Source organism: Propithecus coquereli, unplaced genomic scaffold (genome assembly GCF_000956105.1).
Source record: "Propithecus coquereli isolate 6110/MARCELLA unplaced genomic scaffold, Pcoq_1.0 Scaffold470, whole genome shotgun sequence".
NCBI lineage: Eukaryota > Metazoa > Chordata > Mammalia > Primates > Indriidae > Propithecus > Propithecus coquereli.
In genome coordinates, this window is record NW_012150508.1 from 600,474 (window position 1) to 622,834 (window position 22,361).

General features: G+C 46.2%; 1 protein-coding gene across 1 annotated transcript; it reads right to left on the bottom strand.

Moving 5' to 3' along the window:
• Positions 1 to 2,980: 2,980 nt before the first annotated feature.
• On the bottom strand, positions 2,981 to 12,851 carry ACCSL (1-aminocyclopropane-1-carboxylate synthase homolog (Arabidopsis)(non-functional)-like). Its single transcript, XM_012655322.1, is given in 17 exon segments — positions 2,981 to 3,324; positions 4,137 to 4,290; positions 4,377 to 4,419; positions 4,421 to 4,517; positions 5,017 to 5,030; positions 5,870 to 5,997; positions 6,097 to 6,142; positions 6,874 to 6,906; positions 6,908 to 6,961; positions 7,951 to 8,051; positions 8,400 to 8,477; positions 8,733 to 8,830; positions 9,845 to 9,911; positions 10,149 to 10,218; positions 10,619 to 10,689; positions 11,119 to 11,178; positions 12,342 to 12,851. Coding segments are annotated over 17 exon segments (1,707 nt in total). The 3' UTR covers positions 2,981 to 3,241.
• Between the last annotated feature and the right edge of the window lie 9,510 nt (positions 12,852 to 22,361).

Sequence of the window (22,361 nt, forward strand, 5' to 3'; positions counted from 1 at the left end):
CAAACATTTATGAAGCCAATATTAACCATCATACCACAGCAACAATGCATTCCAAAAAAATTATACAACAATGTCCCTGATGAATATAAAATTCTTAAAATATCAAACCAAATTCAATGATATATAAAAGGAGGATGTATCATGACCAAAGGCAGTTTACTGCAGGAATGTGAAGTTGGTTTAATCATTTTGATAAAAAATCAAAGTAATTTACCACATTGGTCACTGAAAGAGAAAAACTGCATCATCTCTATAGATGCAGATAAAAGCCTCTGACAAAATTCAATTCCCATTCATAGTAAGACTCCCAGCAAACTCGTTACAGAAGGAAACTCTTCTGTCAGACTAAGGGTAGTATAAAAATAACAGTAACATTATACTTAAGAGTGAAAGACTGAACCCAATCCTGTTAAGATGGGTAGCAAGGCAAGAATGTCCTCTCCCATCACTTTTATTCAATACTGTACTAGAGGTTCTAGGCAATGCAATTGGAAAAGACAAAGGTATTGAAAAGAAGGAAAATTGTCTTTATTCACAATGTGACTGTATGTGGAAAATTCAAAGAAATCCCCCCAAAACTATTAATACTAGAGTTAAAAAGTGAATTTAGCAGGGAGATAGGATACTGTTGGGAGACGATTCTTCATAAGTCTTTCACACTTCTGGCTGTCCTGCGAGCAGAGGCATTGACTGCCTTTGTTCTAGGCTATCTTTCCAAGGCTATGTATTAATATATAGAGCAAACAGCCTTGGATGATAACAATGGTGTCTCCCTTCAGAGAAAATGATAAGTTTGTTTGGCATAAAGATAATGTCCCCCTTAGGGCTGAAGCTCAGGCAGGCTTACTGCTCATCATAAAGAATCAGGTTCCTTAGGCTTGGGTTTCCTCTTCTGCACCTCCACTGCAGGTGAGAGCGTCACTTGGTCCTCTCCACTTTGCCCTATAGAACAGAGCTTGGGGACCTGGCGTAAAAGCTGATACTCTGATTACTGCTATTGAAATTAATAAAATTAATAAAGGGCCACAAAGTGGGAACTGTGGTAGGGGAAATATTCACTATATATCTAACCAGCCATTGTGTAACAGAGGTAAAGGTGGGGGAAAAGGGCAAAGAAATGTTTTACAAGTTGTCTAAAACCCCCACCCTTTTGGGGAACTAAAACCTGCATTCCTTGCCCCCAAAGGGACAGGAAAATATTCTTTGCTGTTTGTTTTCTAGTATCTTAAACCACAGGAGATGGCTCAACAGAGTTGCCTGGACAAGGCTCACAAGACTGCCACCACTGGAGATAAGGTCAACCGAAACCATCAATTACAGTTAAACAATAGCCTGAAGCCACGACATTGACAGTGGTCACGTAGACCTGAGCCCAACTGCCAAAAACCCCTTTGTAAAAAGCCCTGTATTTCTGCTTAAAGCCAGGGTGGAGTCTTTGAGACTCTCGTCCACTGACCTCCTCAGTTGCCAGCAAATTAATAAACTTCTCTTTCCTTTTCCTCAAACCATAATTTCTGCTATTCAGAAAATGAAATAAGTGATGGATGGGGGAAAATATTTGCAATACATCTGACAAAAGGCTTATATCAAGAACATAAACTCATAAGGCAAAAAAAAAAAAAAAAGCACCCAATTTCTTAAATGGGCAAAGAGTGTCAGACAAATCACACACACACACAAGAAGATATGAATGGCCGATAAACACATGAGAGGATGTCTATCATTAGTCATCAGATATGACTTAATTTGTAAATTAAGAGTAGAATGAAATCTATGCACTTACCAGAAGGACTTAAATTTAAAAGACACTGACATAGCCACATGTTGACAAGAAGGAAGGATTCCTTCCATCCTGGGGACAATGCCAATGAGACTGTATGTTAACTCCCATTACAGAGATCCCAAGAGCATCTCTGGTTCCCTTCTTCGCCTTCTCTTCTGGTCCTAAAGAATCTTGTCTTGTGAAAAAAAAAAAAAAAAAGGTACCTTGAATCAATTTGTTAATTTAAAAAAAAAAAAGAATCGTCATTGGAGAATAAGAACCAAACCCAGACCCAGGAGAGGAAGTAACTAGCCAAAGTGACTAGCCAAAGTCAGTTGGTACTGAAAGCTCTGTCATTATCTATAGAATGGTGGCAGTCCCTGCTCTGCCCATGTCATAGCAGCAGTGCTCACATACGCAAGGGCTTTGCAGAGAAATTCGTGGGTGGGTATGATTTGAATGGCTGAAAACACTAGAGGTGGAAATAGAAGAGCCCAGATGATATGGACCGAACGTTTGTCTCCAAAATTCATATGTTGAAATTCTAACCCCCAAGGTGATGGTAGTAGGAGGTGGGGCCTTTGGGAGGTGATTAGGTCATGAGGACAGAAGAAGACCTCTCCCCACTTTCACCATGTGAGGTTACAGCAAGGCAACCACCCCTCGGACCCCAAATCTGCCAAGACTTTGATCTGGGACTTTCCAGCCTCCAGAACTGTGAGAAATAATTTTGTTGTTTATAGGCTACCCTGTCTATGGGATTTTATAATAGCGGCTTGACCAGACTCAGATACCAAAGCTTGACAGATTCAGTTTAAAAGCCTTTTGGAAAAGCAAACATGGGAAGAACTCTGGTATTTAGAAGCAGGAATACCCACAATTACACCCCCACCCTGCCATTTAGCCAACCGCGAAGGTGGATATGACTTCGTAAGGATGCTATGGAACATGGCAGCCAATGCCTAGAAAATGCTCCCTCAGTTAGGGAGTCACTTCTTTCCTTTCCTGGCCTACCCCAGACTATTTTTCACATATAACCCGCCTTAGAATTCAAAAGCAAGACACAAAATCATTGCCTCCAAAAGTGATTACGAAGAATCTGAAGAAATAAAACAGACCTGGAATTTAAGAGAATATGGAATTTATTAGATATTGCATATAAAATAAACCCACTTAAATATGGGCCTGTGAGCTTCCTATTTCCTTCCAGATTCCCACCTTCCCACCCCAACCGCAATAAAAACATTTTGCATACACAATGACTAGCAAAGACTAAAAAGATACAAAGCTTCCAAAGATGGCAGATGCTCAGCTGAAGGAGGTTGATGATCAGGTGAGACAAGACCGTTCCTGAAGGACCCCACCGTTTGCTCAGTTGCAGCACCAGTCCAACACCCCAGCCTTCTGGACCCTAGAGACCCAGACATCAGTGGCTTCCTGAGAAAGTGACAGGCTGGAGCTGCTGATTGGGATGGCCTATTACTCCTTCATTGCATCTGCCAGTTGCTTCTCTATCCAATCCTGCTTTTGCTCCTCTAGCACCTGACGGAACCGATGCATGGCTACAGGGGCCAGAAAGGGACAGAGAGAAATAAAGACTTAGTGGTTTTGCAAGTAGGCACCAGACATACCCGGGAGCATGGTCAACCACCAGGGCCTCTGGTTCAGGGATCCTTAACTTCAGCCTTCCATCTGTGGGATGGATTTCCAAGTCTGTTACATCCCTGATGGTTCTTTTTTGAATTTCATTGCCATGTCATCAGCTTGCCAGATACCTCAATGTCTCATGTCAAATCCTATACCCTGGCTTATGGCCTTGGCCTCCAAGATTTCTATTGGCCTCTAGTGTCTTCTTCACTCAAGTCTACTCTTCGCACTAGCCCAAAAGATATTTCTGCAACATAAACCTTCATGAGAATGATTCACTGCTGTCTTCCCAGCAGATAAAACAGTGTCTGGAATGTAGTAGGATGCATAGATAGCTGTTAAAGTGAATGTTGTGTTTTCCATAACCTTCAGGAGGAGAATCCAAACCCTATAGCATGACATACAGGGACTTCCATGGTCATCTACCCATCCATCTCGCCTACCAGACTGCCAGCTCCACAAGGACAGAGTACCACTTCTTATTAGCTCATGGTCCCAATGCCTCACTCAATGGCAGTCACAGAGCAGATACTCAGAAGGTGCAATGAATGGACAGGTGATTGAGATACATGTCAATATACAAAGAAGCTTAAAGATGAAAATGGAAACAGGTGGTATAGAAGGTCTGGCACTGCTAAAGGCAAACAAAGATTCTGGTATTGAGTTATAGACGAGATGACTGGGTATTTTTAAAGGATGCCAGGATTGGGAGGTCAGCCCCACTCACCTAGTTTTAGCCGAAGGGGCTTCTCTGCAAAGGTGAGGCAGAACGAGCCAGGCTCCTTACACATGTAGGCTTTGCCACAGGACAGCATCGGCTTGTTGTCCAGCAAGCGGCGATGGAGGAGCCATTCTTCCTCAAACGTACATGGCTCCAGGTACTAGAAAGGCCAAAGAAACAGAGCTGAGTCCAAGACTCATTTGGCAGGTCTGCCCAAGAATACCTGTCCTCCTCCCCAGAGCACACCTTTTTCAAGCTGATCCAGACATACAGGCCAGATCTACGACAGAAAGGGGATCTCCAAGCTCCGCAGCTTGTTAGTGATGTACCCGTGAGCCTTCCGGAGCCGGAAGTGATTTGTGGGCAGGTATACTGTGTCAATCCATTCTGGATGGGTGGAGGAAGAGAGCTGTCACAGATCTTGTGGCAGAGACCTGCCAGAGAGTTCCTTCCCAAATGTTCCCCATCTGGGTTTCATGTAAGCTATTTCTAAGTCTAACGCTGTATTATATTTGAGCTGATGGCATCCACACCGAACATACCCCTGTATCCAAGTCTCTGGTGGAGACAGTTTTTTTAAACAGTCCAGTAAGAACACTTCCTTTGAGTTCATATATTAATAGCTGAGGCAAGAAGTCAGGATATACCCTAAAGAGGGTTGATGCTGCTGTTGTCAACTAGGCAAGTAGCAAGTACTCACAAGTCCTCTTACTTTCTGCCTTTGAACCTCACACAATGGACTTGGAGGAACCTAGATATATCCAATGGTGATGCACTCAGCCCACTTGTTCTCAGTGTTGGCAGCACAATTTAGAGCCACTTGGAGAGCTTTTAGAATCCCTGATAACCCCTAGATTATCTAAACCAGAATCTTTGGTTATGGAACCAGTATTTAAGCTCCTCAGGGAATACTTATGTGCATCCAAGGTTGAGAACCAGTGTTCACGGGGCCGAGATCTGGTTTCTGCCAAATATCAAAGGGCCTGGCATCATTTAGGGAAGCAGTCTGTTGGATTTCTCCTATTTACCTCCTTTCCTACTCAGAGCTAAACACAAACTGTTTTCTAAGCCAGTTAATCTAATGACAGTTTGTTTTGCTGTATCCTAGTTAATTAATCTAAACCTGCTGGCCTGGTATCTGTTCTATTACAGGAAGTTAAAGAAAGGGGGCCTCTTCTAAGCATAGGCCAAGACATTAAAGGGGGAGTCCCCTGAGGCCAGCATTCACTTGATCCAAGGGGGAAGATGAACTGAGGTGCCACAGGTATAGCCACACCAACTCACCAATATGGCAGCTCTCCTTTGGACACCTTGGAGGATGATGTTAAGGAATATTAGAAGAATCAGGGTGTTTCTTTGTAATCTTTGCCTGAAGCAAGTGAGGCATTGGGAGGGGAAATACACATTCACATGAAGATTGATTTCTGAGGTTCTTACCTTCAGGTCTTGGAGTAAGATTGACTCTCCCCTTTCCAGGCAGGGCACAAGCTACCCAACATCTAGAAATTAAAGCCCATTCTGTGTTTTCGAATAGCACCTCCATCTTCTATCTACACCCTACTGTACTATTTGAGCCATATCCTACCTTCCTTCAAACTTCACATCCTGCCACAGTTAAACCTGAGATAGTGAATAGGGTCTCAGTGTATTGAGAGCATACCAGAGGCCCCAGAAAATCCAGAAGTTCCCTGTGGTCATGAGGTCCAGTCAAGATGCTGGCCTGGGATGGAGCTTGGTGCAGTTGACACAATTTGTGCTGGGTGATGCCAGAGGTGCCATGGAGGCAGCCAAAGGAGCCCATGGCAGAAGCCACTTCCTTGCTGTGGGTGTAGAGAGCACCAAAGCAGAAGCCAGAGATGCCGAAATCCTACAAGAAGAGAAGTAGGGGAGGGAACATCTGGTTGGTCTGCCTTTTACTGTTGGCTCCCCTTCCTTTTCCACCCAAGGACACGCAGCTGGGGCTTACCTTACTGGTGCCCCAGATCACATGGGTCCTGTTGGGATCAGGCAGACTGGAGAAGAAATGGGGGAGGGGGAAACCCAAGGTTATGGAGGAATATTTGAAGGATGAAGACTTGGGTCTATGAGGGAAAAGTAGACTAGAGATTCTTCCTAGACAGCAGGGCCTACAGGGCCCAACGGTCAAGAAAGTTATCCTAGTTAAGCCATGAAGTCAACATGAGGTGTCCCTGAATAGCTAGAGAGAACAGCTCCCAAGTGCCCACTGAAGTCTGGAAACTTCAGCCTGATTCGTGGCTCTCCTACAGCTGGCCCAAAGCCACCTTCCTGGCAGTTGGCTCTTTAGATATGGGCTACCCACCATTCCTAGAACATGCTTGCCTATTTCTTATTGCCCCAGCTTTGGTGAAGCTGTTCTTTCCCTTTCTGAGTGCTGAAATCCTATCTCCATGGCCAAACACTATCTCCATTAGGAAAGTGCTTCCTTGTTTCTATTCTTTCCCTGTGTTCTACTCATCATGGAAGTTTCCACCCTGACCTTCTGTGGGGCTTTATCTTGACCTTTGACAATATGCTTTCTACCTTGCCCTCATGTTACCTTGTATATAGAATGGCATTTAGACTAGGAGACACTTGGGAGGAAAGATGATGCTTCGCTCATATTCATAGCCCCTGTTGGCACTGAATTCAGCACCTAGTCAGTTATATTTATGTCACATGAACTCACCCTGCAAAGCAAGAACCTTATGGCTCTCATTCCCTACTCCAGCTGAGACCAACTCACCTTTCCATGCTCAGAACACTGTGGAATGTGACAGTCATCAAACACAGACAGCATGTAAATCTCATCTATGATCATATGTAGGTCATTTCTGTAGGTTGGGTGAAAGAAGGAAATCATCATCTCACATCTCTGATTTTCACTCACTCTTTTATGGTCTGATCTGGACATAGATCAGATACTCCTACTGTCTAAGGGGCACAGTAAAGTAGGAGGTAGTATACCAGTACATCTAGACCTGGATTGAAAAGGAATAGGACCCAAGAGACACAAATGACAACATATCTAGCCTTGCAACTATCCAGCAGAGAGCAATGGGAAGAGGCTGGTGTTCCAGAGGGCTTGTCTGGTACAGTCAGACACTCCCACCCAGGGTCTGAATCAAGCAGTGGCACTAAGTGGGCCAAGTGCTTCCATGCATCGTCTCATTTTCCCAACAACCCTCTGAGACAGTACTGTCATCTCCATTTCACAGATGAATAAACTAAGGCTCTGAGATGAGAACTCAGTTCCCCAAGTTAGCAGGTGCTAGAGCTGGGGTCCAAACCTAGTTCTAACCAATTCTAGCCCACGACCTCCAGCATGCTTCTTCCCATCCCCGTGCTTTGCCATCAATTAGGCATGAAATTTGAATAAGTCTGTTTCTTCTGGAAAAATGGAAGTTTATCTGCCTTAACTAATAGGCTGTTTCAGGACTCCAGAGGTAACTGATATTAACATTCTTAGGAATGGGACAGGAAGGTTCAGGAACACATCTTCATCCCATGAAGTCTGAGGGTATCTTCAACCCACGCAGTTTGGGAAATGGATGCTGGGAGAAAGTGCCTATGTCTTAAGTAGAAAAGCAACAAAACTATATTTTGAGTTATATAAATGTCTGTTCATGGGCAAAGGCTAGAAAGGAAATGGCAAAAAAGTTTAAGTGGTAAGCGCATGGATGCGTTTTCTTTCAATTTCAGTTAGTTGTATATAACTCTAAGAATATTTAGGGTAAATTACTTCTAGTTCTGACTTCTTGACTATAAGTGATGGGAACCCTTTTTAAAAATATCATCTAGCCTCAAGGGGTGAAACTCATACCTCTTGGCAAATTCCAGGTATTCCTTCAGTGAGTCTTGGGAGTAGACGTCACCCAGAGGATTCTGAGGGTTGGTCAGCACAAGGCCTCTGACCTTTTTCTCCTAAGAAGGACCCAAATGTAACTGAGTGAACACATCTACCTCAAATTCAGCCAAGGATACTTTGTAAGTCAGGACACCCAATATTTGTCACCTAATAAGGCCTAGATGGGATCTTGACGCAGCAACTACCATACTGCCCATGGGGAAAGGGGGCAGGAAGAAAGTCTGGGGCTGCCATGGTGTCCCCACAGGGCCTAAGACTCCTGAAAAGACATGCCCCTGGATCACTCTCTCTTCTGGCTAAAGAGAGCACACCAGGCCTTGGTGAGCAAATTGCACTGGAATCTCAATACTCAATCCCTTTTTGGACCAGGAGTGGTCACCCTGAAAATAGGGTTCCCTTCTTACCATAAGCCTGGCTTGAAGTAGGGCTTCCTCCAGTTTGTCCACAGTGAGCTGGAAAGAACGGGTGTTTGCCTCAGTGATCTGTAACAGAAACGATAGCTGAGAACTGCCTATCTGGAAAGCTTTTAAGCCTTGATTTCTTATTCCCTTGAACCTCAGACAATTCTTTGCCTTCATACCAGGGTACCAGTCCCATATGCCTTCTAACCCTGATTTTTACCTGTATCCCACCATCCCTTATATGGGTAGAAGGCAAGGCTCCTCATATCTTCTAAGTGACCCCTAGAACATTCCATCACCTAGGCGAACTGAGCAGGGACAGGGCCCCCTTCTCACCTCGCTCTCCAGATAAACGGGAACCAGCTCGACTTTTGCGTACCTGTGGGAGCTAAAGGCAAAGCCACCATAGAAGGGAGTAGGGACCAGAAAGTCCTCTGGAAGGACAGGGAGACAACGTTGTCAGTCCAGGGTCTCAACGTTGTCAATCAGAACCTGCTAGGCTCTCCAGACTAGCAGCAAAGCTACCCACAGAGAAGGTCAGTTTTGGCAATCCCACCTACCTGGAGATTAATTTTCTTGGACTCAGGCTCTATAAAAGTTGTCTATTCTTATAGACATTATTTGCAGAATAAAACTTTAGTTTCTTTGGGGGTATGCTAAAGGAGGAGAAGGAATATTGCTCAAAATCCAGGACACAAATCAAGCTAGGCTCACTGCAGGTGGAACACTGGTCATTAGGAAAGTCTCATGTGCTCCAGGCCAAATATAAGAGGTCAGGGTCCATGCACGAGGAGAGTGCCAGTTACGTGGACCTGGTGATCTCATGTGTTCTTGTCTTCCCATCCATTTGGCCCATCCATGAGCTAACCAAGAAACCACTCCTTTGAGTAAAAGGGACCAATCTTGGCCACTTCCATCCATGCAACCAGAGGTCTTTGAGATCTAAGCCTCTTACTTGGGTATTGTTAAGAGGGATATTGAGGACAGTCTTTTCAGCCTTGTTTGGCCCAGAACTAGTTAGCCTTTTTGGTAACCTTTTAGTCTGTTTTTAGTAGGTCATCTATGCCAGTTGCCAGGACTCTATATTATGGTCGAGCCCCAAAGCCCAGCTATTAATGTCATAGATTGGCTCCCGTGGTCATCGCTCCTGGGGCATAACTCCTTGAGGACCATCACATGTTTCTCTTCCACATTAAACGGGGAGTCCAAATCCCTTGCTCTCACAGAAAGGTGTAGGGGCAGGAGCCAGTGAGTGTAGGAGGAGAAAGGAAGGCACAGGGGCAGATGCCAGTGAGGTAGAGGGAGAAGTCAGCATAGGAGAAGTCCCAGCACTTTTGGGAAAAAGGCCTCAAGTCAGGATGTTCTTCTTCCCCAAAGCCCCGTGCCTGTGCGTTGCTGCCCATGTGCCAATATTTCACTGAGAGGGCAGGCAGAGCCCATTGACTTACCACCAGGATCACACAGAACCATGGCCAGCACAGAGAAGACAGAGCAGCAGCCATTTAGAACCACCACCTGAAGACAACATGCAAGAGGCAGAGTTCGAACCAATATCCACGGACGAAGGTGTAGCCACCCTGTCTCCCTTCCCCTGGGAGGGACAGGCACCTGGAGCCTACTCAGCTGGGACCCATTGGTCTGTGCTCTGTCCTAGCCCCGAGGGTCTCCACTGGTTTTCCCTGTTCCCCCTAGACAGGTTTATTAGGGACTACAGTCCTCGAGAGTGGCAGCAAGGCTGGGAAACTGACTCACATTTTCTGGATCGAGTTGGGCAGGTGCCTTTCAGTAGTAGGTCAGGAACCGGGCCACTTCTTCCCGCAGGCTGTGAACAGACCCAGAGACCTTGCGGTTCCCAGACTTCCTTCATTCATGGTCTAGACTTAAGTGTTTTTCAAAGGGCAGAGTTGTCCAAACTACACGGGGTTTTTGCTACCCAGTCTGACTTCACTTTATAGAGCTGTTGACTAAGGCTATAACTCCCTAGGTCACACAGGCAATAAGTGAGAGTTGGAACAAGGACTCAGGCCTTTTTAATTACAGGACAGTGCAATTTCTACTATACCAGGGCTTCCTCCTGAACTTTTGCTGGAGGCATTTTCTAGAAGTTATTATCCCAAGAAATAGGGAGATAGCCAACCAAGAATCTGGTGCCTTTGGTCCTCTCCCTGGATGCAGGCAGATACCTATGGACCAGGAGACCCTAGATCTGGAGGGTCACTTACAATGGCTGCCCTCTCCAATCAGGGTACTGCAGCAGGACATCTTCAATGTGGTTCATGTCACTCTGACACAACTGTTGACAGACAGAACGTGAAGGCAGGCAGACCAGGGAAGACCATGAGGCCTCACCCTACTCCTATTCTGTGCATGAGTTTTGCCCTCCACATTTGTGGCCTTCCAGAAGGGAAATGGGTAAACATACTGTATGCTTTTTAATGAATGGAGGCCATCTTCTTGTCACAGATTACACAAGGAAATGCTCGACAATCTCCCCAATCTGATGGCTCCCCTGGCAGCCTACCTACCATATGCCCAACCAGAGTATACCTCTGGACACGGTCAGCAAGGCCAAGGGTTAGACATGCTATTCTAGAAGCTATCTTTCTAGTCCCTTTCCCAAACTTCTATATCTCACTCCTGTATCTACCACACGCTGAGGAACATTCTAGGGGGACTAGGCCTGGATGGGGTAGGTCCCAGCACATCCCAGAACGTGGCTTACCCTTTCAATGATCAGATCAATGCAAAGCTTGTTCTCACTGGTGCCAAGGTTAATGAAGCCCTGGAGGTGGAAGGAATCTGAGATCAGTCCTCCTACCCCACCCTACATGGACCCCTTTAAATATGTCAATAAGTACTCATCTTGGATTAGTTCAAATGGAGATACCACTGCCCCATGAGGCAATTCGATCCACATTTGACACCTTTAAGTGTTAGGGAGCTTTCCACAAAATCTTACAAATTCGCCCCTTTAGAGCCACACAGATATGTAATGGTTATATGATGTTCCATCTACCAGTCACTGAGTTATTATGTGCCAGACACTAGGCTAAGTGTTTTGTGCGAGTTGTCTCAACTCCTGACAAAAGGTTCCATATGATCCCTGACTTAAGGAGTGAAGTTTTAAAAAGTTGAATGATCTGCTAGGCATGTGACCTTGGGTGATGGGTAGAACTCTACCTGCCTGACCCCAGAGCCTGGACAATTAGTTACTACAGGCCCCACCTTGTACCCAGCTCTGCTACTTCCCCTTGCATGTAAGACCCTCCAAGTTACTGGAAGAGATGCAGTCCCTCAGAGGCCAATGGAGATGCCCAACTCAGCCCCCAGAAAAGTTGACGGCCATTGAGCACACATGTTTTGGATGGGAGCAGAGGGGAAGGGGAAGCTAGTGTTATCCTCTGTCCTGTGGCTGGAAAGTGGCTATGAATCCCCTTTGCTAGAAGCCTTTTGTCAATTCCCTATCACCTAACATCCTAACACCTCTCATCTACCTCTGTCTGCACCTCTTGCCACATGGGCCTCCTTCTCTAGTCACTTCAAGCCCTTCCCAGCTTCCTGGGGGACCACCACATGTATGGCTGATTCAGCATTTAAGCACCTTCCCAGACCACCTGCAGTGGGCACCCCCTTTCATGCTCTTGGAAAGACTGTTGCAATGGCTGACCACACTCCTGGCTGCACCGAGTTCCACCAGGGCAGGTTCACCACTGTGACCAACAGTGACTGACTCCTAATGGTTAAGAGCTTGGGTTTAGGAGAACTTGAGGGTGGGAGGAGTTCAACTTTCTGGAGCATGCTACCTTTTCCTGTAACTATACTCTTACCCATAAGAGGACAACAGTGACCATTTCATGGGGCTGTGAAGAAAGAACATAGTACTTGGCACAGGACTGAGTAAATACAAGTGATTGTGACCTTTGAGGATGTCCCCCCTATTCTCACCAAGGTATTCTTGTCCTCATGGTACTCATCTCCTTGGTAGGCATTGTAGTCCTGGAAGCTTGAGTGGTATAAGACAGAGATATCAGACCCACGTTTGGACAGGTCATGACTGACAAAGGCAGGTTCAAAGTCACTCCACTGGGCAACTAGCTGGCCAGGCTGTCTGGATGATTGGGTCCTCTGTGCACTTCTGACATCACCCCTGCATTCCAGGGAAGGGAGAGGAACTTGATGCTCCAGGCTACCCGTGGCCCCAGACTCTAGGAAGCTGACCATCTGGCATATTAAGTGGTCCAGGAGATCTTCCTGCTCACGGATAGACTGAGCGTGCTTCCATTCTTCCAGTTGTAGGGTCTGCCTGGTCGTCGTCAACCAGAGGAAGTGCTCATCCATGCGCCGCTGCAAGTGCAGCATCAGCTCCAGTACCTGGGAGCAGACGCTCTGGTCTTTGAGGACCTGGCCTGGCTTCTGGCCCTAGGACACAGGTAAGGTGCCTGACTGGTGACTCATACTGTCCCTGGCAGGCTGACTGGAACCTATAGAGAAAGAGACCATGCCCTGGAGCAAAGGATACTCTCCCTTGCCCTCAGGTCCAGCATGGCTGGGGACAGGCCTGATCTCAGGCTGGCTCCCCCCACTTCCATGCCTCAGTCATAGACCCAGATTGGTTCAGGAAGAGTTACCTACTCATTCAAGAGCAATGTCTAAGTGGCCCCAAGCCCAGACACTAGAGCATTCTACTTAAATAGCATTAGAATGCATTTGGAGGAAGAGCCTTATGGCCCACTTTGAGAAAAGGGGGAACTGCAGGTAGGCTCTGGTTTTTCACCCTGTGCTTCCCCAGAGCAGTTCCTGCCACATCAGTTTCTAAATAAGAAAAAGGGGGGTCTGCTGCTTATACGACAACCCACCAAGTAAGTCATTCTGCTAGAATAGGGGTCAGTCAGTTACTGCCCAGTGGCCAGATCTAGCCTGCCACCTGTTTGAGGATAAAATCATATTGGAACACAGCCATGTTCATTCATTTATGTACCGATTATGGCTGCTTTTGTACTATAACAGCAGAGTTGAGTAATTGTGACAGGGACCGTGTGACAGACCATGTGGCCCACAAGGCCTATTTATCGTGTAGCCCTTTACAGGAAAGGTTTGCCAACCTCTGTTCTAAAACATCAGCCCTTCTTTCTGCTTATTCTTCCCCAGGTTGGCTGTACCAGATACTCAGACCCCTCAGTTCCTCCATCATCTTACCCCACGTAGCTACCTATAAATGCCTTCAACCTACTCACTGCGACACTGCCTTAGGCTTCTCACTAGTACCCAGGGGTACTCAAACCTTGGAGTCCATCAGAGTCATCTGCAGGGCTCGACAGGACACAGAGGGCAAGACCTCATTGTTGGACTTTGATCCAGTATGTCTGGGGTGAGACCTGAGAATCTGCATTTTCAGCAAGTTCCTGGGACTGTACTTGGCAAGCTTTTTTGAAATTTATTATACTTCGTTTTTGTATTTTTAGCCAAAGCCTAATCCAGAGCAGGCAAGCTTTTGACTTTTCAGATCAACCTTTCTTATGAGAACCAGCCAAAATACTAGATAATGCCCAGAAATACCTTCTTAAAGCCTCAAGAATCAATAAAACGAGACAGCCAAGAATAAGAAAACTTGAGGCCAGCAGCTGCCTCTACCTCTTGAAGATAATCCTCACATCCCTAGACACCCAGATCCCTTTTTCTAAACATCTAGACATATGCTCCTTCCACCAAATGCTACAATTCCAGGTACTTTTTCCACTAAGTAACATCCTCCGACATACACCAAACCTGGTTGCTTCTTTTACAGGTTTACCAGCACTTCAGAATATCAAACACTCCCACCCAACCTCTCCAAACTCTTTTCAGTCTGCTTGTGATGTTCCCATAGCAACCTACACTTCTCCTTCATGACATCTCACATCATTACTTATTCGATATCTGCCCAGGTCAGCCTTCATTACATCCTTAACACAATGCCTGGCACATAGGCTACTACCAATTAATCAGAAGGAGACATACAACCACAAGGATGTTGCCAAGTCAGTGAAGATATAAGCCAGGAATGGGGACTTTAGCCATGGAAGATGCAGTAATGGCCAGATGAAGCCACAGGGCAAAGCTGTACCATGTCCTAACTTAGCATGCCAACCTATCAGTGATGCAAAGAACTTTACTAACCAGTGTTAGGAATATACTATTAAGAAACAAATTGAACAAATACGAGTGTTTATGCCTAGACCAACCCTCTGTTCCATAAGCTTTGCTCTGACCCAAATTCCCTCCCCTAGAAGGGGTTCATTTCAACGGAGCTACCAACTCTGGAGGTAGGTAGGTCACACTGTCTTTCCATATACTTGGATATCAGAGAGTAGTAGTTCAAGGGCCAGGTGAGAGTCCTTTGGTTTTGCCTACCAAAAGGTGGTACCCGTCATCCCTGTTGGTCATGAGGATTGCTGGTGGGAAGGACCAAGATTGTGGTGGTCACCTCCCTTCCATGGGCAAGAAATTATCATCACTGGGGTCTTCTGCCTTCTCCCAGGACTGGGCTCACATATTGAGCATCTTTGACCTGTGTCACCTTAATAACAAAGTCAAAGATGTAACAGCTCTTTTGATGGCTCTGTAGCACCAGAGACCAGCCCATGGGCCCAGAATTTAAGCAGTTATTCCATTTCAGCTGGATTATTCCATTTCAGCTGGATTAGGGGCTCTCTGGGACTTCTTACCCTGCAAGCTCTTGCTGTTAACAAGGTCCCACTAGTCTGTCCCATGTACCCAGCCCTCAGCAAGGGACTCCAGGTATTCAGGAAACAGGGATCAGGATGGGGCAGAGAAGCTAGAGGGCATGATGGCCGAATAGGCCATGGAGGAGGAAGGTTGTTTAAAGCAGGTAGAATGAGAATCTCTCTAGGGAGGTTTATGGAGCAGAAAATGGAGACAGGTAGGTAACTGAAAGAAATGTATTTTCTGTAAGGAAGTGAGTACGTGTCAAGGCCAGAAGGAAACCTAGAAGCTGGACTTCTAAGACTTGCCTTTTCTATAGGAAAAGTCTACTGTAAATGAAACTGTTCCACAAAAGCAATGATGCTTCTGAGCCTCAGCCCTTAGCTGTCTGGTCTTGAGGTATATTGACCCTACCCAAGCCTTCGTGGCCATACCCTTGGTTTTAATGGTCCTCAGCCTCCCACCATTTACCTTTCAATCCACACTCAGGTGCCCTCTATAGCAGCTAGAAACAGTGCCTCAGGACCAGCCCAGCTGGTGCCAACAACCTTCTAACAAGAGCTGAAAGACATACCTTGAGTAGTAGAAGCTGGGAAGGGAAAGTGAACATGGGAGGGAAGCAGGAACAGGCTGGCCTCCTATTCACCCGTGCTGCCAGCACACAGGTGCACCATTTATAGCAGGATGCTTTTAATGTCATTTTTTCTAGTGCCCTACAAGCCCTCATAGCTCTACTCTGCCCTTTAGCCTTCCTTCCTCTTGCCATATACCAGCTTCCTCTGGTGTCTCAGTCCTCTAACTGAGTTCAGATTCTTCCTTCTTGACATGGCAAACATGGTAGGGATTATGGAATATTTATGTGCTATGGGGAAAGCCAGGTATTTGCGGATATAGATCCCTAAATATAAGGGGCAGAACTGAAAGCTCAAGTACCCTGGAGAGGCCTGGCTTCTGTTCTATAGTTGCTACTCATTAATTGTAGGATGTTGGAAGAATTACAACCCTCTTTGGGCATCGGTTTCTCCATATGTAAGATGAGAAGATACTTATCTCAAGAGGATGTGATAAAACTAAAGATCAATGAAGATAAGTAACTCCTAAGGTCCCATAGTAGAGTCAGGATTTGAACCCAAGACCGCCTGTTTTAGCTCTGGGAGGAAGAGTGAACTAGCATAAAGCAAGTCTGCATGGACTGCAGTCTGGCTTCATGTCACATAACTCCCAGAAAAATCTCAATTTCTGAAAGCAAATTAAAAATCATCCTGTATTGTTGGTGACTCAAAGTCCCTAGTAGAAGCAAGCAAATACTCTGGAAGCTGTTGCTGGAGACTTTGAGTTTCTCAAAGAACCATTTTTCAAATACTGTATCCAGCACACAGAAAATCCAGGCGTGTGAGTGAACTGTATGAGCTAAAACCAGCACAGACAAGAGAAAGACCAACCGTACTCCAGCTGTTAGAAGTAGATTGTAAAATAATTGCTTCTCTGTTGAAGGAAATAAAAATCCAAGTTTGAAAATTGACAGAAAATTAGAAGTTATTAAAATGATAGATTTGATAGAAAACAAGAGATTCTAGAGGTTAACATACAAGGACCAAAAATGAAAAACCCCAATGGAAGAGTTTAGCAGGAGATTAGATACAGCTAAAGAGAAAATCAGTAACCTGATAGAAGCTGAAGAAACTTTCTAGAATGAGGCATGAAAAGAAAGTAAAAGGCAATATGAGAAGATCTAAACTACACACACACACTCCCATTTGGAGTCCCAACAGAGAAAAATGAGGCAGAAACAATTTGAATAAGATGTATTAATGTGCTAGATAATCCAAAACCAAAGCATGATTCAAGCAACCCAAAGACAAACTAGGAAAAAGAAATCTACACTTACAGTGAAGCATTAAAAAGACAAAAATAGGCCGGGTGCGGTGGCTCACGCCTGTAATCCTAGCACTCTGGGAGGCCGAGGCGGGCGGATCGTTCTGAGCTCAGGAGTTCAAGACTAGCCTAAGCAAGAGCGAGACCCCGTCTCTACCAAAAAATGGAAAGAAATTAATTGGACAGCTAAAAATATATGTAGAAAAAATTAGCCGGGCATGGTGGCGCGTGCCTGTGGTCCCAGCTACCCGGGAGGCTGAGACAGTAGGATTGCTTGAGCCCAGGAGTTTGAGGTTGCTGTGAGCTAGGCTGACGCCACGGCACTCGCCCCAGGCAAGAGAGTGAGACTCTGTCTCAAAAAAAAAAAAAAAAGACAAAAATAATACCTCAAAGCAGTCCAGGGAAAAGTTACCTTTAAAGGAATAATAGACCAGAAGCTGACTTTAGCAATAAAAGTGGAAACCTAAAGACAGCAAAACGTCATTTCCAATGTACTGAAAGAAGATAACTCCAACCTAGAATCCTGTGACCATCGCAGGATGGATATTTCAACAGGCAGCACCAGTTCCTGCAAGCAAGCCTGATTTACTGCGAATACTCTACTAATTGGAGCAAGTAGATTTATCTTTAAAAGCGAAGGCCAATTGAGTGAAGGAAACTGGACGTAGCACACACTGTACAGCTTTGCTTATGTAATAAGCAAAAGAAATTGGCAGTCATAAAAATGAGAACACTGGTTGCCTGGGGCAGGGGGTGGGCAACTGACTGCACTGGGGCCCAAGGAACTTTCTAGGGAGATGGGTGTGATCTGTATTTTGATGGGGTGGTGGGTTACATGGCTATAGCTATTTGTCAAAGCTCCAACTGTACACTTATGAACTTATTAGACTTAAATAGGGTTTGGTTTTGTTTTCTCATTTCTTGTTTTCGCTCTGTTGCCCGGGCTAGAGTGCTATGGTGTCAGCCTTAGCTCACAGCAACCTCAAACTCCTGGGGTCATGTGATTCTTCTGCCTCAGCCTCCTGAGTAGCTGGGACTACAGGCACGTGCCTCAACGCCTAGCTAATTTTTCTATTTTTAGTAAAGACGGGGTATCACTCTTGGTTAGGCTGGTCTTGAGCTCCTGAGCTCAAGCAATCCTCCCGCCTCAGCCTCTCAAAGTGCTAGGATTACAGGTGTGAGCCACCAGGTCTGGCCTTAAATAGGTTTTTAAAAATATAGCTATAGCTAAGTTAAGGCTCTGTTAGGATATAAATAACTAAATTAAGTTTGTTTTCAATGCCAGCTCTTCAAGTGGCAAGACCAGGATGGGGGCAGGCCCCAAGTTTACACAATGATATTTACTTAATTATTTTACAGTAGGAAAAAAAAAAATGAAGATCCAGTTCAAAAAAAAAAAAAAAAATGACCACAAGCTAATCTAAGAAAAAACAGGAGAAAGTATACAGAGAGATAGAAGATGAACTAAAGACTATTTTGGACCGTTCCGTGGATATACTTTAAGTCTGGATGAAATGAACAAGTTAGTATAAAAAAGCTTACTTAGTCCTAATCCCAGGTGAGAAATAAAATCTAAACAGATCAGTTTCCACAGACATTGTCAAAGAGCTAACTCCCTAAACAAGTACCTGCCCAGACGGTCTCATGGGGAAATCCTGCCACATGTTTAAACAAGTGCATTATTGCGGTGCTAGTTGAACTGGTACACACAGACGTAGCCAGACTTTGGTAGTAGACACTAGACCAGCATTTTCAGCCTGGGTCACTTAGCTGATGAGCGAGCCTAGTGACTGCCCAGTAGTTCCATCAAAACGGCTTTGTTTCCATTTAATCCTAACAACTGCTGTGAGGTAAGAATTATCCCCAACTTTCAGATGAGGCAATTAAGGGCACATTCATTACAGTCCATTGAATTTAACGAGGTCCCCCGATGTATCCTGAATGAGCATGACAGTGTAAACTTCTGTGGGGGACACAGACCCCGCTGAATCACAGCACCATCAAGGACAGCTAGCCTTGGTTGACACTGCGGCAAGTCAGGCTCTTGTCTAAGTTCTGTGTACGTATCACCTGACTTAATCCTCAAAACCGTTCTATTAGGAAGGTACCACCACTAGCCTCCCTTCACAGGTGAGAAAACAGGCTCAGAGGAACGAAACGAATCGCACGAGACGGTAGAGGTAGGACGTGGAAAGGGGAGCTTTAAACCCAAGTTGGCTAGCCCCAGGCCCCGCCGCCCTTCTAACCACCCCTCATCAAGACCTCTTCCTGTAAAGGTGCACATACCCTCAAAGCTTGGCATTCACTGTTGGGGCTCCGTGAGCCTCCTAAGGCTATGAGGGTCCCACCACACAGGGGGCCCAGGAACCCCAAGCAATGCTCGGTCCAAGGCGCCTCTCAATCCACATCCTACAGCTCGCCCTGCCCGGCCACTTTGTACTTACCCTTGTCTCTGTCTTCACTCATCTCTTCTCCAGCCTAAAATCGTCCACCCCAGGAAACCGCACTCGATTGTCGGGGCTCAGCAACCTGCCCCATAGCCCCCCTCGCTGAATGTGCTACCGCTCGCTTTGGCCTGCGCACTCTGCTTTAGGTGCAAGGTGGTTTCAGGGGAAATAATAGGATCCACCTTTGCCCTTCCAGTGGGTTCTTCCCCAGGAGCTCCTTGTTACCTAAAATGGCCTTTCTTTGCACCGTGAAGGAGAAAAGAGGTAGCAACGCCCACCCAGGGAGAACCACCCATTGGAGCCATGGTTCTCCAACTTTGGAGGGTATTGGCATCACCTGGAGCGCTAATAAGGTGCTAATAAGGGCCTGGGCCTGTGTGCTTGATCAAGATCGCCAGGTGATTCTAATACTTACCAACGACTGAGAACTACTGGAGTAAGGGAATCCCAATTAAAGCATGATGAGTTACAAATTCACCCCCCAACCCCAGCTTCTGGGGAGGCCATGATTTGAGAGCAGGTTGAGGTGGGTTAACCAGGGCAGGAAGGACAACTTGATAAGGAAACTCAGGGAGGAAGGATACCCGGGAGGGCTGGGTCCCAATCCCCTCAGGCCCACCTGTCTGTGTGGCCTTGGCAAACCTACCTAGCCCTTCGGGTTTTCAGTTTCTCCTTGTGAAAGAGGGAGGTAAGGAAACCTAGCTGTCAGAGGGTGCGTGAGGACTCAGTGGGAGGAGATACGCCAAAGTAAAGGGGCAGGTGGAGCTGCCAATACCCGTGTGTTGCGGGCTTATTAGCTTTGCCCTGGGCAGCTCCCACAAGGTCAAGAGCAGCCTGTGGTCCCAGAATACCCTGCCTGTGACTTTCCTCAAACTTTGATGGGGGCTTGTTTAAGATACAGATGCCTGGGCTCCACGAACGGATGCCGATTCGGTAGGCGTAGAACTGGGCCCGGGAACCTGCATTTTCAAACATGCAGGGCAGGTGATTCTGGACTGTTCTTGGAGAGACACTGCCGTGGTAGGCGCCACGCTTAAGGAAAGAGTTAGCAGCAGGCAGGCACCTTACCCCAGAGGGCAGGACCTCACACATCCCGCTGCACTGACAGCCCATCTCTTCTGTCGTTCGTTTGTTCATTCCCCATTCCTTAAAAACAAAACTGGGCAGTGGTGGGAGTAGGAAAAAATAAAAATAAATAAAAAATTTTAAAAAAAAAACTAAAAATAATCCACTGAGCACTTATTAGGTACCAAGCACTGTCTTAGCCCTCGACTATCAAAATGAGGGAAAAGCTCGCTAACTTCAAGGAGCCCCAGAGTTAACTTTGAATGGAAAAGTCTGACTACGTATTTCCTTTGCTCAAAACCCTTCCATGGTTCCCTTTCACCTTACAGAGGTTGCAAACTCTAATACCTTCAGGGACACAATGGTAACGAATGTGCAAATCTGGCCTGAGGAAAGGGGAAAGGTTGGGGAGGACATAGGCTAACAGCAGCCTGCGTACTCCTATAGGCATTCAATTTAAAAAAAAAAAAGAAAAAAGTACGTTCTGCCAAGCAAAATGGTTTTGCTGGTTAATTTCAGCCCTATAGCCATCACTTACAACCACTGGGTCCAGACCCTTTAATATGGCAAATAAGAGCTTTAGAACAACCACAGCCTAGCCACAGTCTCATTCTTTGCCTGCCTCTCCCCTCTCACCCTATCCTCCAACAACCCAAATCATGGAACGTCCCATCACCCTCCCAGCACACATGATTTCTCGTTCCCCTGGGCCTTTGCACGTGCTTTCGCCGCCACCAGAAAGCCCTTTCAGAGCCTTACCCACTCCGTGGACTCTTGCTAATCCTTCAACTCTAACCTCAATTGTCACCTCCTCCAAGGAGCCTTCCTCCCGAACTCCTCCTCAGGCAGATTTAGGGACCCATGCCCTGTGCTCCCATGCACTTTGCTCATGCACACAGTGTAAAGCACTAGGTAGGCAGTGCTTCAGGGCCCCAGCTCTGGCTGGATCCAGTGCTTGGACTACTCGCCCCCCACCCCATCCCTGCTTGGCTCACTCCCTCACCTCCTTCAGGTCTTTGCTCCAATCTCACCTTCTCCCAGAGGCCTCTATGACCACCTACTGAATTCTAAACCTATTCCTACCCCATCCTACCTTTCATTTTATATAGCACATTTCTCCTTCAGACATACTATATAATTTACTCATTTATCATGCGCATTGTTTATTTTCAACCCCCTCTCTAGAAAGTAAACTCTGCGAGTGCATGAGTCTTCAATTTCTTTGTTTGCTGATGTTTCTCAAATGCAGAGAAGGTGTTTGGCTCAATGGTGTTTGTGAATGGACAAACGAGTGGATGGGTGGATGGATGATGATACCTTAATGCAACCATCTGGTCCCCCTCTGGTCTGTAGGCCTCTCAGGTTCTGCCATAGTTCCAAGGCACAGAGCGGGTTCTTGGTAAATGTTTGGCGAATATTCATTCCTAACCAATCTATCAGTGACTGAAGACGAGAATGAAGGAATCAGTTCATGGTAGGCACTTAGTGAATGTTGACAGTAGAACAAAGATTTGCCAGGGGGAAAAACTCATTTTCTACAACCTCCTGCATTTTCTATAACCTGACACAGCTGGGAGCCTCTCCCCTGTGGGCAGCCCCTCCAACCACAGCAGCTGTAGCACGCACTTGCCAAGAGGGGTCGCTAAACACTTATTTTCTTGCCTGGCGCAGAAAACTGAGGCCAGCCAAGTCTGCAGACTCAAAGAAGCAGCGGGTGAGAAAGGAATAAAGGCATGGCCGGGTCACTGTTCCGGTAGAGCGGTCAGCGCCCCGTCCACGCGGTGCGTGACCGCGGGAGGGCTGGAAGTCAATAGAGACGCTCAGCGGACCGTGGGACGCCAATGTGCCAGGGACGCGCTAGGGGCCGCAGCTGCAA